This window comes from Osmerus eperlanus, chromosome 3 (genome assembly GCF_963692335.1).
Source record: "Osmerus eperlanus chromosome 3, fOsmEpe2.1, whole genome shotgun sequence".
Classification (NCBI taxonomy): Eukaryota; Metazoa; Chordata; class Actinopteri; order Osmeriformes; family Osmeridae; genus Osmerus; species Osmerus eperlanus.
This window is the reverse complement of record NC_085020.1, coordinates 12,021,510-12,039,576: the sequence shown is the minus strand read 5'-3', so window position 1 is coordinate 12,039,576 and position 18,067 is coordinate 12,021,510. Positions and strand designations below refer to the sequence as shown.

The window sequence follows — 18,067 nt, the reverse complement described above, 5'->3', positions numbered from 1 at the left end:
ATTTCAGAATAATTTGCCTCCCACAATATGTCTCAGGCATACATTATAAAATCCTGCCACATAAGCAGTTTCTGTTGAATTGCCCTTCTGAAAAGATGTTCTCCCTCCTAATAAATGGACAATATGTTCAGTGGTGCATCTCCACAGAGGCATGGGGCTTGATTATTCTGGGGAAGACTCGTAAGAGGATGGATGCAACGTGGATGCAGTACTGTTGTGGTGAGTACTAACATTGCCTTCGAAAACATATGACCAGGTTTATAACGTTGTTTTAACACATAAAACTAAGAAATCATCACATTATGAGGCTCAGTGGCTGGCATTAATGTTAGGTGATTAAAAATGTACAATATTTTTCACAATAGCCCATCTTTCTATGTGAGTTCACACAGAGTAAACTCATGCTCTTGACTTACGCCCTAGAGAGAAAGGTGAGCATCCAAAAGCCTCCTCATGGTTTGCATCATAAGATGCAAGTCCTGAAATTTAAAGCAAGGTTTCAGAGTGCTGTGTGTCACGTTGTTTTTCGGATCTAATCTATAAATCCTTCCATGTGTCTGCAACCCTGTCCCCCTGTGTTGGTGCTGTGGCCAGCCATCGCTCAGCTCTTCCAGCCAGGCAGCTCATCTCATCACCATGTCTAAAAATACCCCGAGCAGCACCTGAGCAGAAGCGGTGAGTGTTCCCTCCTGTGAGGACAGATGTCCCCGCTTCAGTAGGGGAGAGGACAGTCTCCAGATATGACCCCTCAAAGTAAGCCTCCATCCTTCTATTCAACCTCTAAAACGGGCACCGTCCATACTCCCCAATGCTCCAAAACTCCAAAAAGAGTTGAATGTAGAATTTGTTTTTAATGAAAAGCTAAAGGACAGACCAAGGACTAACCTGCTGTGTCTCCTGAATGACCTGCAGTACATATTTGCGGGCAGTGCATAAGAAGTGGCTTGTCAAAAACACTGCAGGAAAATTGTGATTCTGTTTGATCTACGTTATGTGATAAGACGTTATGAATGCATAGACTGTAGAAATTATCTTCATTTCTCCACCATCTCTATGCTGAGTTCATCTGTTCTGTTCAGAGTCTCTCTGATGCACAGTTAAGTCGTAACATTTCTGCTTCCAACTACAGCTTTGCGTGTGGCGCACCTCGTTAAAATGTCTTATTGCATTTCTATTATTCATAATTATCTGGTTACACTGCATTCATATTAGATGAAGAATTATAATATTTAATACGCTGCAGCATCTCATTATAGTGCAGTTGGGAATGCTTACTGTTCTCTTGGTTGGAAATCTGCATGCAGATAGGACTGCAGTTAGCATTGTAGCTCACCTAAAACTTAAAATACTGGTAAACCCTATAGTAAACCCTATATTGTATAATAAATAATTGTATAATAAAATAAATAATAAGTATAATAAAAGCTTATGAAAGATCCAGACTACAAGGAACACACTGTGAAGAGTGAGAATAGTAAATATAGCCAAATAAGGGATTAACTAACACTTGTTTCTGAACATGAAGCACTCACTACCTGGGAGAGAAATTGTAAAGCTAGGTCAACTTCCAAACAAAAGCTTTGGGTAACAAACAGCACAAAACAACTTGAGCTTTGCTGGTGATACAAATGTTCTCCTGAAGAATAGCTTAAACATTGTTGGAACTTGACTTTGATATGACAATTCCCAGCACACCATGTCACCACAGTGCCACAAAGCACAAATCAAACAGTACACTAAGCTTTCATCACAAAGGAGAACACTTATGCATTTCTCTCCACCTTATTTTGCTTACTCTTAGAGCGGCAAGCCTTTGGAGTTCTACAGAATACTGAAATAAACTTCAAGAAAGCAATTTGTCTGCAAGGTAGACATTCAAAACGCTGCCTCCAGAGTGCAGAGAGAGGATGCAGGGAGACTATACACCAATCTGTGGAGTCTGTGTAAATCTCAACACACAAGATGGGTACTGGGGACCAGGGTAGGCGATGGGGCATCTTATCGAAATGGAATGCCCATGCAGGCTGTTAGTGTGATAGTGTGGAGAACCTCATAAAAACCTGCCTAGGGCGTAAGTCAAGAGCATGAGTTTGGCTCGGAGCTCAGCTTGCTGCATTTATCAGTAGTTTTCCAAAACAACGTGATCCGAAGGTTAAAAAAAAGCGACAGACTTTAAATGAGCGTTGGGACACAGTGACCGGAAGAAAAGTGTCCGATGGCCTCGTCAGTTCGACCACTGGGTGAATAATTGACTGCGCTCCTTCCTTTGCCAGGGAGTGAAGATGGAAATCAATCTTGGCCAAGCCATAAACTGTAACTCCTGTCTCAGGTCTGACGGACTCAACTGCTTTTTTCATGTGTCCGCGTGGCGGACTGAGAGAGAAGATAGCCTGGTGGATGTAAATCAGACACCGAGCACAGTAGCCCTTTACACCTATCAAATCTCCGTTTGTATTTTGTACAATTCTTGTGGTAAAAATAAATAAAATGACACCGCAGGATAGAAAAGATTTGTATGAAAAACGAGTGCTGTAGAGTTTGTCATATTTTGTTTCTGTGTAGTAGTTTCCTATGTGTAGCTACTTTTAGACTTTTGTAGCATTCATACATGTTTTGTAGCATAACTTGAATAAATGACGTAGTGCACTATCAACAGTTCTGCATACATTTTTTCTGTAAAAATGATAAACATTATGCATATTATAGTTTAGCTATTCTTCTCACTCTCACTGGGCCATAATTCGATTATTTTACCAAAATCCTGTTGGAGAAAAGAGATTCTGATGCCTTACTTGGAAGCAATTTTTAGGAGTTTTCACAGCTCAAAACAAAATCCTCTTTGCTCTGGCAGACATGCTTGATAAATTCCCAAGCTGTCCCTCTTTACAGTGAGCTCATCAGAGATATTGACAAACAGAACACACTGCTCTCTGCAGTTTAAATGGAAGTCACTTCTCCAGTCATGAAGAATGCCTCTGAACCCAGAGTAGCACTTTTCAGTTCTGAATACATTTTTATATATGTCATTTTCAAAACTTGGAAATAGTACATGTTTGACTTGGAATGCCTTTTATTTGCTTTTAGTTGGATTTACCTCATGGAAATAAATAAAACATTGGAGCTTCAAAATAATACGCAAGCATGAATATTTCACCAGTTAAGACTACATTCAGAGTGGAGGGGACTTAAGGAGTGAATAGTTCTTACTTGAATCCAGTTGTCCCTGACACAGAGTAAAGTTTGATATCTCTCTAACTGAGACTGACTACCTTCTTTCCGCTCTGTTTCTTATTGTTACTTGTTTCCTCTAAGTTCAGAGACGGACAACCATTACATCAGAGTTCTGTTTTTGAAAGCTATTATAATTGTTCAGAGTACGCAAGACTGAAAATAAAAAACTGCAGAAAAAAACAGATTCAACAAAAATTAAAATCAATTTGTAAAAAATGGTGTACATCTTTATTTTTCTGTGTAGTGTCACTGCTGATAAATAGTACATTATGAACTGAAGAGTGGTACTAATATAGAGATAAGTCTTTCTCTTTTCTTCCAGGGAAGGAGAAAGAAAAACAAGAACTGCAATATATTGAGGAGCTTGTTTATGAGCCTTTTATGTGTGATCTGTAAATTTCCTAAGTAATTACACCAAAAGGTTGTTTGCAGACAGTTCATCACCTTTGTCAGCACCTGTTATCAAAGCAGAGGAGCTGTTTTTGTTTTGCTCAGGCTTGGTTTGAATCCACAGCGCATATTTTGTATCTCTTCCATATCTTCTCGAGCAACCCTAAAGATAAAGAAAATCTCTCAAAGTCTTCACATTCCTCTGTGGTGACTGAGGGTGGTTACAGAGATTGGGGAGAATAGATGTAATTTGGAGCTCTGAGAATTTCAGTTTCACTGTCCATTTATTCCACCATTAAGTTAATGATACAGATAAGAACAAGGTACTCACAGTTGGCTTGGTATTGTTTGAGAAGGAACACACAGTCAAATAATTGTTGTTGTCATTGCCCCATGAGTCCAGGCAGTTATCCATTATAAATGGTGACTTGATTTAATTCAATCAGTCTGTATATATATAAGATATGAGCAAAACACATACACACCATAAACACATTTCAAGATTCTGGCCTTGGCTAATAAATAAACCAATCACAAGACTTTTCCCCAGAACCCTCAGGCTCTGTCAAAAAAGTATTAAATGATAAAAAACTATCCAAAAATGGTAAGTGCAGGAATACCCTTAATTTCAAACCATTATCAGATACTGGATTCATAAAATCATGCAACTCCTGTTGTAATTCGATTTGATATGCTGTGTGGTCGACCAGCAGCATGAAAGCCCAGCATGTTTAGAGCTGTTCACCACTAGTGAGGTTGACCAACTGCCAAATACATCAGCACAGTTTACTTGACAATTCACTGCTATTCCAATAAGATCAGATCATCACCCCTGAATAATCCTCTAGAAGATGTTCCCTCGTTCATCTCTTTGTCCTTCACCCAAACATACCATATTACATAGAAAACACAAATGGTAATTTACAAACACAGTGACAGTGTGGCTACAAGACTATTGATGTATATTTTTATTATAAATGCACAATGTTGCATAGTGGCATTGTATGAGATGCCTCCTCTGGGCATGATAAATGTATGCCTATTTTTTCTTCTGGGACTTTTCTTCTAATCTCTCTTCAACATTTGATCCTTTCAGAAAAGGCTGATTGTATGCTGTACATTCATTTTTTTTACTCATATTTGCTGTGTTTCTGACTTCCAAACAGTCTTTGTTTTACTCCAACATGGTCACCTTTGTAAGTGTGGTGAAAATGTAGGGTAAACCATCAATTCCTTTTTTAGAACTATCATCACAGACTTGTCTTTGCAAAAAATGTATTTGTGAATTTAGGATTCTAATGTTGTATGTGTGTCTCTGTTCCATGCATATTCCTGTTATCGGAAGATGAGAGGTGTCTGTAGGTGTTTAGATCCTGGATCTGAAGATATTCACTGACATGAGAGTCTGTAGACATGACAAGCACAGCTTCCTACAACCAGGCTAATATGGAGCAATTCCTAAGTTATATGGTATTTTACAGTACAACATATGGTAAAGCGTACTGTACAAGAGTAAGACACAGGCACATTTAGCATTTGAACATGTCCCCCACTAGTAATTTTGTTTGGGCAAATAATTTTCAGGTTAGTCACTTAGTCACAAGGAAACATTCAAAGCAGATGCTCTTAAGATGAAGGTTATTCTTCACCTAGACACACCAAGGACCCTGGGTCCTCCCTCTTTCAGCTTTGACCCTCCACCCCCGTAACATTTAACACGTTCAGAGAGAGCAGTCCATTAGATACAGCGTGAGGGCTTATCCTCTCAGATGAAGTATTCTTTCCTGCTCTGGTCCACGGCGCCGTGCAGTGTTGGGTCGCCACGCAGAGCAGCGTCCGCTGTATCGGCAAACTCTGTACCCTTGGCCTCGTTAGTGTGGTAGGTGCCCTTGTGTCGGTACATGTAGCGAAGCAGCACCACTGCCAAGCACAGGAGCACCAGCACCACTGCAGCAATCACCGCTGCAAGAGAAGGAAGGAAGGTACATTTACATTTAGTCATTTACATTTAGTCATTTTTACATACATATAAAGACTTATAAGTAGGTAGGTAGGTAGATAGAACGATAGAGGGATCAAACATGGACTATGTATTGTAAGACAGACATTAGGACAGGGGTGCTCTTCTTCTTTAAAATGTGCCCCAAATAAGGTCTAATGGTCTTGGAATACACAACGACAACATTTCCACAAAATGGGCTACTGAAAGTAAAAAGTTGTAGCAGAGACCTATTAACCAAACCTGACCCGTTAAATGCATCTGCCTTGGCCTAAATCACTAACTGTTAAGATGTTTTGTGTCTCACTATTCACTCCTTCATTGAATATTAGTCCTTTAAGACTTAAAAGTTTTATGTCAAATTCAAGAATTAAACACTTAAAGAGACAGAAAATAGTATTTTTTGGGGCATGCCATGGCCTGTTATATACAGCTGTTGGCAGACAAGGACAATGTTATGAGCTATAAAAATATCTGCAACGACACATTACATTTAGAACTCACTCCCTTGCCTGACTGACTTCCAAATGACTTTAAATAGCTTGGTTCCAAAACATTTAGCAGCATTTTTCTGAGAGAAAGAAAAGTAGTTTTTCCTTCCTTGGCCATCATTGAACCAAGGAGCATGTCTGTTTCCAACCTCAATCCATTTGGTAGATTGACATTTGTTTTTTTATTGGGGAATAATAAAACATGTAAGGCTTCGAGTGCTCCTCAGGGCCTGTTGGGTGGGTTTCATCTCACCTCCTAGTATGGGATCAAAATAGCCGTCGTCCACGGTGGTAACTACAGGGACATAGAAAAGAATGGATTTTAGATGCAACAGTATCATGTAAAAACAAAACCAGCACATCAAATGTTAGATTGCAAGCCTAAGCAACTAACCTTCATCACATGCCATGCATCTCTACTCACATTAATATTTATTTTCCCCAGACTTTGACTTTGTTATTTTAACAAATGTAAATTTTTCATGAGCATTTTTTTTTTTTATAGACAGCTGTCTCCCTGGTGTGTGGAGATGGCTTCTTTGTATCCGTCACAGGGGGACGAAATGCTCATTAAAGAAAGTGATTAAAGGTAATCATGAATTATTGCACAGGCAACATCTGCCCGCCTCGACTTGACTTTCTCTGAAGGACAGAGGCAGGCCAAGCCTGAATGTGTGACATTTGTACACAAAGTGAAATCTGAAAACAAGATCGATCCTACAAGCTCAGTGAGGTGCTTAGAGGGACGAGAGAGAGAGTGAGAGAGAGAGGGAAAGCAAAAAACAAAAAAAAACTACAGAACATTGTTAATGGAGACCCCAAAGTATGCAATTAAAAGGCAGGCTCATTAATGCCTAATCACCCGAAACATTGAGGTGTTCGCCCACTCATTAAATTCTCATCTCATTGCATTGTTTACAATGCGGACACGTTCTGAGCAATTAAAGGAGAATTACAAGACTTGTTCATTTGGGACAGGAAGCGAGAGAAAAGAATCAGTATAGTTTATCTGGGCGTCCTCAGAAACAGGATTCAACGAAGGAGCATAATGACGGAACCGCTGGACACCTCACCACGTCTTTGGGTCTCACAAGAACGTGAACCACATCAGGAGTTTAATATCTTCGTGCACAGACTAAGTAAAAAAACATTCTCTGGCTTTTGAAGTGTACTTCCCTGCGTCAATGGTACCGCACCTTCCTGGGGCCCCTTAACCATATGCCTGGATGAATTGCTAAAACTTCATTAGTGGTCAGTGTGAATGTTATTAGATTTTTTTAATGCACACACACACCCTGTCCTCTCCCTCTCAAGTAATGATCAAAGGGACTCCTAACAGGAGTTCCTGTTTGGAATTCAACAGTCATTTAACAGGCAAGAAGAAGAGTCTGCCATTGGCCTGGCCAAATTGTCTCTTATATGAATTAAATGTTTTGTAGTAACTCTGTTTCTGTAGTGTGTCATGTGGACTTAGATTATCAGGAACAGACATTTATGGCAGCAAAATCTATTTCAGTTTGTTTCCGATATCTTCATGTGGCTATTTTAACACATAAGAATCACAAAGTTATGTATTATGTTAATCTGTTGTGCGAATATTGATTTTTATGTCTACTTGAGAATGTTCTACTTGAGATACAAAGACCCTAAAGTAACCCAACACATAACGAAAATAGAATTAGCTTAAGGTTGGATTTAGCATCAGCTAATGCAGGTCAATAGTTTGCCTCTTCTAAGACAGGGAAATTGCAAAGACGGCCTATTTGAAAATGAATCGTGTCTACAGTAGAGGAATGGGTTAAGCATAATTTATATGGTCTCTTTTAATCAGGGCAGCAGAGAATCTGGTATCCGAGGAGAGAGCTCAAATCCCTGATAAATTTGCCAAGCGAACACGGGGGGCCTGTCTCGCCTGGAGGTGCCTCCTCGTTAGCCTCGTTAGCAGGATCCGCTCGCCGCCGCGACACGGAGAGTGGGACATCTGCTCCGCCCCGACGGGGATCACTAAGCCACATCCAAGGGCACTTCACTCTCCCTACTTCTGAACCCAGAGGGCCAGACAGACAGCCATACAGAGAGACAGGCAGGCAGACAGCGGAAAAAATGGGATGGGGAGGACTTAGAATACTGCGGTTTCGGATGCCACCGAGAATTAAAGCACCAACATGCCTCCCCGCCTCTTCGCTTCCACACGTTTTCGACGACACATCCGCGGAAAAGTTTGCCCCGGGAGCAAGATTCAATGCTTTCATCGCATTCCCAAATGTGGCGTTAATCTCGACCCAAAGCCGACTCTGAAGCAGGCCTGGTAAGTGTCTCCCGGTAGGAAGGAAGGGGAAACTGGAAGCCAAATTAATTCCACCCTGTAGTGCTGCGGCTGACACTGTGCTGATATCATATTCACAGGAAGTAAATATATGCTAAAGCTTGGCCGCAATCTAACTCTCTCCGCGTGTCCCTAAATACGGGCCAATTTGGGGTCCATCTTTTGGAGAGTGGATGATATCCATTAAATGTTAGATGGTCTGCCATCTTGCTTCATGCCACATGGACAATCTTAATGGAAATGTTATCACTTTTGCAGACAGAGTTTGTGCACTCCAAGAGGTCTCTCCACTGTTATTTGGTATAGTGGACAGATAAGTCATTTTCCCTGGCGTTCCTTAGGATTGCCAGCATGGGTTTTGTAATTAAGTTTCTGATAAGTGTTGAGTTTTGCTGTCGGCAACCACAACCAAAACAGTCCTGGTCTTGACAGTGGTGGTCACTTAAGGCAATCCATGCTGTCACAACGACGTGATGTTTCCCATCATCTGCCATGTGGTTATTTTTAATTTCCCTTTGTCACTAACCTGTTCTTAATGGGGCAACTCTACATACTACATTTAATACAGCTTTAACAGTTCAAGGTTGAAAGTGAATGCATTCAGTCTCAGTGAATCTCCAAGCTGAAATGGCTGGCCGGGGGAAGGCTGCCTCTCCCTAGAAGCTTCTGCTGCCTTGTGAATAGGCTACACTCCCGATTCCTGTCAACAAACACACCACCTAGGCCACACTGCCTGTGTGTAACTGAGGGTGAAAATACTCTGAACGCCTGGCTAAACACTCTCCCCCCATCTATCTTGCTTGTTTTCTCACTGTATCTCCACTTCTCTTTTTTCCCCTCCTTTCTCTTTGCTTCCACCCACTTTCTCGTTCTCCATTTCCCTGTCTCGCTCACTCATCTTTCTCTTAACCCTCTCTTTCTCCTTCTATTTCTCCATCCATCCATCCATCCTCCCTCTCCCTCTTCCTTCTCTCCACTCTTCTTCCTTTGGTTTGTTCCAGAGAGATGGATGCTTGTCGTGGATTATTTAAGGCACAGGGGGCAGCTGGTGCTGAGGCTTGAGTACAAGGAGGCGTGGGTTGCCCTTTAAATTTATATGCACACCTCTGGAGTTCTGGCAGGTATGTGAAGGATAGGATTTACTGGGGTTAACTGTCATATTAAAGGATTGTGGGAGTGGACAAACAGAATGTGTATTTGATTAGGACCTCAGCACACACCTCAGCACACATACCTAAACAACTATGAGGCTTCACTACTGTTTACCAAATATCTACTGAACCTACTCATTCTACGTTGTGATGATCTAGGAAGTGTTCTTTTCATTTCCATGGATGTAGAGAGAATACCGCATAGTCAAATCGTGAATATTTTAAATAGAGATTGAAGTATCATGACCGTTTGGAGTTGTTTTATCATGCAGTCATTCTCACTTCATTCATTCTCTATGACTTCCTGCTTCCAAAACGTATTCGACTTCAGGACTTTTTATCCCGAACCTTTGTCTGAACCCTACCTTTCTGCAGGGCACATCACAGGTACCATGGACAATGCAGAACATTTACCTAATAATAATTTTCAGTAAAAGCACTCGTCATCATAAAAAAAAAAAGTCATATAAATACTCATGTACACATAAATGGTGGACAGGACTGTGAACCATAGCTCTGTCTGAAAAACAGCATAGATGGAAATACTGTACTTCACGTCTGTTAAGACTTTAGACTTTTCAATCAAGGGGTGTCTTCTTTGGCATTCAGAAGCGTTCAGCACATTTACAATGGGATACTGTACAATCTCATATCTCTTTTCCTTTGTCCAGTTCACCAAGACCTAAGTAAACCATCCACTTTCCCTGCTAATCCTAATATTTTTTGTTTAAGATGACCAGAGCGTCCTCCTCCTTTGTGTTTCATGCCATGCTAATTTCCTCACACACAGAGCCGTGCTTGTATGCTGACCTCCAAACCACCTTCTGATAAGGAAACTAAGAAAGCTAGGTTGCTAGGGGAGCTCTCTTATCAGCCAGTGGGGAACCCTCACAGCCAGCTTTGACTTGTCTGTACGAGTTCATTAGCTTAACACACCTTTAATAGGCAGGGTGCCTGTACATATTTTCACACTACAGCCAGCTTATTTAGCAAAGCATGCATATACCACACTCAAGGATAGATGTTGAAATTGCTCTAACTGATAAACGGTCTGGCAGGAGAAAGCCCTGGTGTGTTTAGAGGTTTTCCGGGGAGAGCTAGCTAACAGAGATAGTGCTGAAGATGCAGACTCCCAGTTCAGCCCTGGAGAGGCTCTCTCAACAGCAGGGATACAGGTTGGTCATCAGCTGCAGTTAGAGTAATGGAACAAAATTATAGTCAGAGGGATGGAAAATGACTTAATATTTTAATAAAGTTCTATATCTGCTAATGGCCCACTGGGTAATCTACGAATTCTAATGAGTTTCTTTTTTTGTTTTGTTAAAACATCAAATAGTGCTGTATGATGGTGCTGCAAAACAGCCCTGTGAAAACATACAGAAACACAGACACCCACACATTAACCAGAAAAGGAGACTCATGATGACTCTTTTGAAACACACAAAACAACTTATCAGGTCAGACAGATACAGGAAATACCCTCCACATATTGGCTTTTGCTCTAATATATTTCTTCTATTCACCTATAAGTCCCCTGATGTAATCAAAAATATATGTAGGTTGGTTTTGTCACGGAGCGCACGGCGACGGTGCGCCGGTCTGCGTCACCGGAGTTCTAGTGCGCACCTGTTTTATGTTGGGACTAATTAGGACGGCTATATAAGCCGAGATGTTTCCCACTTCGTTGTGGAGTCTTATTCTTTCATGTTATGGCCGTGTGGCGTCGGACCTTTGTTTCCTGACCTTTGTTTTTGTTAAACCTTGTTTATTCCAAGTAAAGACCTCGTGCACTTTCGTCCCAAAGACGCTGAATCCTTGTCTGCTTTACCACAGGTTTATTGGGTGTGCCTGCCTTTGGCAAGGCTCAACCTATATTCTCTTTCATATATTTAGGATTCCTCCGTCAGGAGGAACCCTATTGTAATTGTTGGTATTATTATTATTAGGCTTCCTCCGGTAGGAGGGAACCTATTGTTTTTGTTAGTATTCTTATTATTATTATTTTTCTTCTCCTTGCGCCCCAATATCTCAAAAAGTCCCTGGCCATAAATTTCCAATTTTGGCACATTGATACTACATCCAAGCGGGTACCCCCACACCAAATATGGGCCACATCGGACCATATGGGGCGACGCCCAAAAGTCCAATTTTCAAAGTGATGGCATTTCCACCCCATTGCTCCAATTCTTCTGAAACTTGGTGTGCATGCCTCATTTTTCATGAAGAACAAAAAAGCCTCAAGAACCCATAAGGTCCGCCATGATGGATTTTCCTGTACAGTACAGTCCTGTACACAAAACCAGTCAGAGGCATAGTTTTGATTTTTTATTCTGACTAAACGGTTTCTAGTCTTCCGATCAATCCTCCGGTTGTAAAACATAGCAATGCGTGTTTATTTGAGCCCATCACAACACTCCGATCATCTGTTTAGCGAGACTGTGTAAACCACTGCAAAACAAGCCAGGTTACCACAGTAGCTAGCTACTTGTAGTCTACGCATGGTAGGGATAACTCTAATGGTTATCTCTAATGAAGTAAATTGATTGTTCAGGTGGATCCCTTGCCTGTTGCACAAATTCATTTCAGTAACCTAAGCCAGGACACATCCCCACTGATGCTAGACATGATTTGAAATTCCCTTCCATGACAAGTTATGGCACTCCAAACAACCTTTAAAAAAACTATGAGTAAGTTATTCTTTACAGCAGCAACCTAGTCATCCCGTTGTCCCGTTTTTATAGGAAATGTACAAGCAGTTTCAACTTTGGCTGAATCTAACAACGCTTACCACAGGAGAAACACCGGTAGCAGGTTGGAATCCAGCCATTATCATTTGGCCTGTCATAATTTTGATTATCTGCTAAACAGGATGACATCATTCTGAAATACCATGCACAGTTTCATGCAATTTCACCTTGAAATGTCAACCGTTTCTTAACCTTTGTCCCAAAGCTGACCAAAGCTAATACTCTGCCCTTTCTATTCATACACTCTCAACAGCTGGTGTGTAGCAGAGAGGATAGAGAGACTGACTTGTAACCTTATGCTCATGAGTTCAAATCCCCATTCAGCCTGTTGTTGGCCAAACATGAAGTAGTTTTGCTCTCTTGTTGTCCAACTCTCGATCTTCGACAGTGTATATGTTTATAATATTTTGCCATTTTGCGGAGGAAAATCGCTGCTTGCAGTTATATTTATTATTAGGTTCCTCCGGTAGGAGGGAACCTATTGTTGTTGTTGGTATTCTTATTATTATTTTTCTTCTCCTTGCGCCCCAATATCTCAAAAAGTCCCTAGTCATAAATTTTCTAATTTGGCACATTGATACTACATCCAAGTGGGTACCCCCACACCAAATATGGGCCACATCGGACCATAGGGGGCGCCACAGGCCACGCCCAAATGTCCGATTTTCAAAGTGATGGCATTTCCACCCCATTGCTCCAATTCTTCTGAAACTTGGTGTGCATACCTCATTTTTCATGAGGAACAAAAAAGCCTCAAGGACCCATAAGGTCCGCCATGATGGATTTTCCTGTACTGTGATAATCTGGGAAAACCTTCAAAATTCCTCTTCTCTTGAACCAAAGGTGAAATTGACTTGAAATTTGGTACAGTTATGTATCATTGACATATTTAAAAACGTTACTTAAGGCAATTGAATCAAGTACAAAATGGCTGAAATGGGTGTATTTATGTAAATGTCCACATTGCCTCAATATGTTTGTGTCACTAAATCAAATGTATTTTTGAAGGATGGTTCAAACCTAATAAGCTTTAAGGCGACATGCCTCTGAAGTACCATGCAAAGTTTCACCTTGATATGTCAAAATATGACTGAATTACAGCTGTTTGAACTTGGACCAAATCTGACAATGCTCGCCATTGGAGAAACAGCTTTTTTTAATTATCCAGTTATTGAACTTTGTGTATTCCATGCCTGGGAATGGCTCAATTGGCTGAGATGTTGTGCTGGTAATCAAGGTTCAATACCAGTCAGAGGCATAGTTTTTAATTTTTTATTCTGACCAAACGGTTTCTAGTCTCCCGATAAATCCTCCGGTTGTAAAACATAGAAATGCGTGTTTATTGGGATGGTGACCTGTAAAGTATAAGGTCGTAGGTTGTAATCCAGCCATAGTCTTTTGGCCTGTCATAATTTTGATTATCTGTTCAGTTCAACAGGATGACATCATTCTGAAGTACCACAAACAATTTCACCTTGTTATGTGAAAATGATTGAATTAGAGCAGTTTCAACGTTGGCTGAATCTAACAACGCTTACCACAGGAGAAACAGCTTACTTTTTTATACAGTAACTGAACATGATAATATTCAACACTGAGAATAGCTCAATGGGCTGGGATGGTGATCTGTAAAGTATAAGGTAGTAGGTTGTAATCCAGCCATTATCTTTTGGCCTGTCATAATTTTGATTATCTGTTTAGCTAAACAGGATGACATCATTCTGAAATACCATGCACAATTTCATGCAATTTCACCTTGAAATGTCAACTGTTTCTTAACCTTTGTCCCAATGTTGACCAAAGCTAATACTCTGCCCTTTCTATTCAAAGAAACTGTTCTATATCTCAACAGTTGGTGTGTAGCAGAGAGGATAGAGAGACTGCTTTGTAACCTTATGCTCATGAGTTCAAATCCCCATTCAGCCTGTTGTTGGCCAAACATGAAGTAGTTTTGCTCTCTTGTTTTCCAACTCTCGATCTTCGATAGTGTACATGTTTATAATATTTTGCCATTTTGCGGAGGAACCCACATCGCTGCTTGCAGCTATATTTATTATTGTTATTTATCTCATGAAAACATTGGTAAAAAGCTTTGAAATTTGGCATATTGATACAACATGCCACAAATACCGCCCAAACACAGACTGGCCCACATCAGACCATAGGGGGCGCCACAGGCCACGCCCAAAGTCCACTTTCAGAGTGATGGCATTTCCACCCCATTGCTCCAATTCTTCTGAAACTTGGTGTGCATGCCTCATTTTTCATGAGGAACAAAAAAGCCTCAAGGACCCATAAGGTGCACCATGATGGATTTTCCTGTACAGTGATAATTTGGGAAAACCTTCAAAATTCCTCTTCTCTTGAACCAAAGTCCTAATTGACTTGGAATTTTGTTCAGATATGTATCATTGATGTATTTAAAAACGTTACTTAAGACAGTTGAAATCCAAAATGGCTGAAAGGGGTGTATTTATGTAAATGTCCACATTGCCTCAATATGTTTGTGTCACTAAATCCAATGTCATTTTGAATGATGGTTTTTCAAACCTAATAGGCTTTAAGGTGACACCCCCCTGAAGTACCCTGTAAAGTTTCACCTTGATATATGAAAATATGACTGAATTACAGCAGTTTGAGCTTGGGCCAAAGCTGACAATGCTTGCCTTTTTTTATTATCCAGTTACTGAACATGGCAAAGTCCAGATCTGGGAATGGCTCAATTGGATGAGATGTTGTGCTGGTAAATGTAGGGTTGTAGGTTCAAAACCAGTCAAAGGCAATTATTTGTTTTTTTGGACAGAACGGTACTAGTCTTCCGGTCAATCCTCCGGTTGTAAAACATAGCAGTGAGTGTTTATTTGAGCCCATAACAACAATCCGATCATCTGTTTAGCGAGACTGTGTAAACCACTGCAAAACAAGACAGGTTTACCACAGTAGCTAGCTACTTGGAGTCTATGCATGGTAGTGTCAGATTCACAACCGAGGTAGCTTTAATTAAGTATATTGATTGTTCAGGTGGATCCCTTGCCTGTTGCACAAATTCATTCCCTTCCATGAAGTTATGGCACCACAAACAACATTTTTAAAGCACTACGAGTAAGCTATTCTTCACAGCAGCAACCCAGTCATCCCGTCGTCCCATTTTTATGTCCCATATTCAAATAGGACTAAATTACAGCTGTTTGAACTTTAACCAAATCTGACAATGCTTGCCATTGGAGAAATGTCTTATTTCCTGATACAAAAACTGAACAATCAATTGTCTAAGTCTGCCTCTGGGTTAACAGGATGAGATGCAGTGCTGATGTGGGAAGGGTGGTGGGTTCTAATCCAGGCAAAGGTGTTTTTTTTATTATTATTATGACAGAAATTACAGTTTTAAGTCTTCTGGTTAATCCCAGTGTAACTATCTATTATGTCAATTTTACAACATTTTGCCATTTTGAAGGAGGAATCCGCCATTGCTGCTTGCAGCTATATTATTTATTATTCCCACCCGAAGTAGTCCCTCAATTGGTGCACTAGATAGACAGTGTCAGTGTAAAAATGTTCGTAAAAATTGCTTGTATTCCCTCAAAGGTTTTGTTGTATGGTTTGGGCAGAATATACGTTTTTGTGTAGAAAAGTGCAGTTAGTTGTAGCTAACTAGCTAGCCACAGTCAGAAACGTCACAACGTCATGCGTCAGTAACAAGGCCTGTACAGTAAAAACAAGCTGGTATTTCCCAGTGAGATCATGTTATGGATGGCTCCAAATGTTTGGATGTTTGATATTAGTTTCAACAATAGGTTTAGAGGTGACATAGTAAAAAATGTAATAAAGTAAATGTCCGAGCTGCAACTGATATAAGAACACCTCACAATTTCCCCAGAAATGGTACCCTCTCTAGTTATCCTTCAAGTGTTAAAGATGAAACACATATTTTACTTTTTGTGAGAAATAACTGTTGTTGCCTGGCCATATGACCTTGAGTGATATAAAGACCAACATATTTTTCAGTTATTGGCATGGTGTGTGTGTGAGGGAGGTTACATTTAATGCCTGTCGGAGCAACAATTCTTTGTAAAAAAAAAAAAAGAATTGACCAAGGCTTCACCAACCTGTATTTTTTGTGTCAAGACCTTTTTTTTTATTTTTTTATTTTTACAATTTGGCCTCCATCAACCTGGTGAAAAGTGGACTGTGTAATTCTTCTGGCCTCGGGCGTGATTGTACGAGAGATGCTATCAGAAGATTGGTCCTAGAGGGACAGTTTCTGGGGACCGGGGTGCGTTTATCAGAGGTTATGTGTGTTGTAACCACGTGCATACTTCTGCCAGGCACATGATCCCAGAACCTCTACGATGGATGAACATTCCTGGAGATACCCTGACTACTTTTTCTTTGCTCTCTCTCTCTTTCTCTCTGTCTTCCCCTCTCTCTCTCTGACAGGGAGGCATAATGTAGACTATCTCTGAGTTCTCAATGAAAACATTTCAATCATGACTCTTAAGAAGGCTATTATGCTGGCAGGGAGCCTGGAGTGAAACGAGGAGGAGAGAGAGAGAGATGAGGACCGAGGAGGAGATTGAGGAGACATGGAGGAAAAAAGGAGAGTAGACATGGAGGAGGACGGAGGGATGGGGCTGAAACACCAGACACAGCCTTGGAAAGGAGGCCCTGAGTGGATGAGTGGAATTGAAGGAGAAAGATGGAGAGCAAGGTTAGAAACAGATACAATTGAGGGAGATAGACTGTGAGGGCTGAGAGGAGGAGAAAGAATGATGGTAAAAAATGAAGTCAGACTGTAAGAGTAAGTTGTGGAGAGATCTCCGACTAGCCCTTGTTCATCATCAGGAGGGGCTATATAAGCTGTGAGGAAAGTACAACCATTCCCCCTCACGGACGTACAGGCACTCACAAATCCACACATAAACACCCGCAGACACACACAGGGCCGTTGCTAGGAATCCCGCTCCCCCCCCCCCCATAATCAACTGTGCTGATTTTTACAGTTCATGGAAGTCAGTCAAATTAATGTACTGACAAAAAATCTAATGACATGTACAACCGACGTTCCCCCGCGCCCGGTATCGAACATGTCAACTTTGACATCTCAAGCGAAACTACTACCTATTAATCTAACGAGAAGCAAGTGACTCTCTGGTGCTGGTGCTTGAGTGAGTCTAACCGATGTACACCGGTTTTATAACTCATCTATCTGTACATCAATTATTTCATAACTGAATGTTTTTAGGAGATATCAGCCCATTGTCTGTTATTGGTTTTCACTGCGGGCAATGTCAGATAAATAGAAAGTTTCATGAAGCGTGAGAAGTAAGTGCTAGCTAACGTGTGTGCCTGGCCACCACTACACCATGATAGCTAGGTTACTAGTGTAGCCTACTGTTGGCTCACCTCTCAAATATTTTCCTGTTGTGGTGAAAAAACTTGTGAATCATATCCACCTTTCCCCGCGACGTACCTGGACACACATGCACACACACCCCGACACACAGGGCTGGGCCTAGGGTTTTGGGGGCCCTAAACAAAAACATATTTTACATATGTTTAGTTTTTTTATTGGGTTGGGCCAGCCCTGTCAACACACCAACCATCTCTCACACACACATGTACACCACACACACACACATGCACGTACAAACACACAACCACTTGCATACAGACACACACACACACACACACACACAAACACACATCCCCCCACTCGGCCATTATACCACAAA

The 18,067-nt window shown here is 41.0% G+C and overlaps 1 protein-coding gene across 5 annotated transcripts in view; it reads right to left on the bottom strand.

Moving 5' to 3' along the window:
* Positions 1–3,432: 3,432 nt before the first annotated feature.
* LOC134017541 (glycophorin-C-like) overlaps positions 3,433–18,067 on the bottom strand; it is a 34,319-nt gene continuing 19,684 nt past the window's right edge. For all 5 annotated transcript variants that reach the window (XM_062457267.1, XM_062457266.1, XM_062457265.1 and 2 more), the window contains 2 exons: positions 6,365–6,406; positions 3,433–5,583 (listed from right to left, as the gene is read on the bottom strand). In XM_062457267.1, the coding sequence (XP_062313251.1) occupies positions 5,387–5,583; positions 6,365–6,406 (239 nt within the window). In that variant the 3' untranslated portion in view covers positions 3,433–5,386. The remainder of the gene's footprint in view (positions 5,584–6,364; positions 6,407–18,067) is intronic.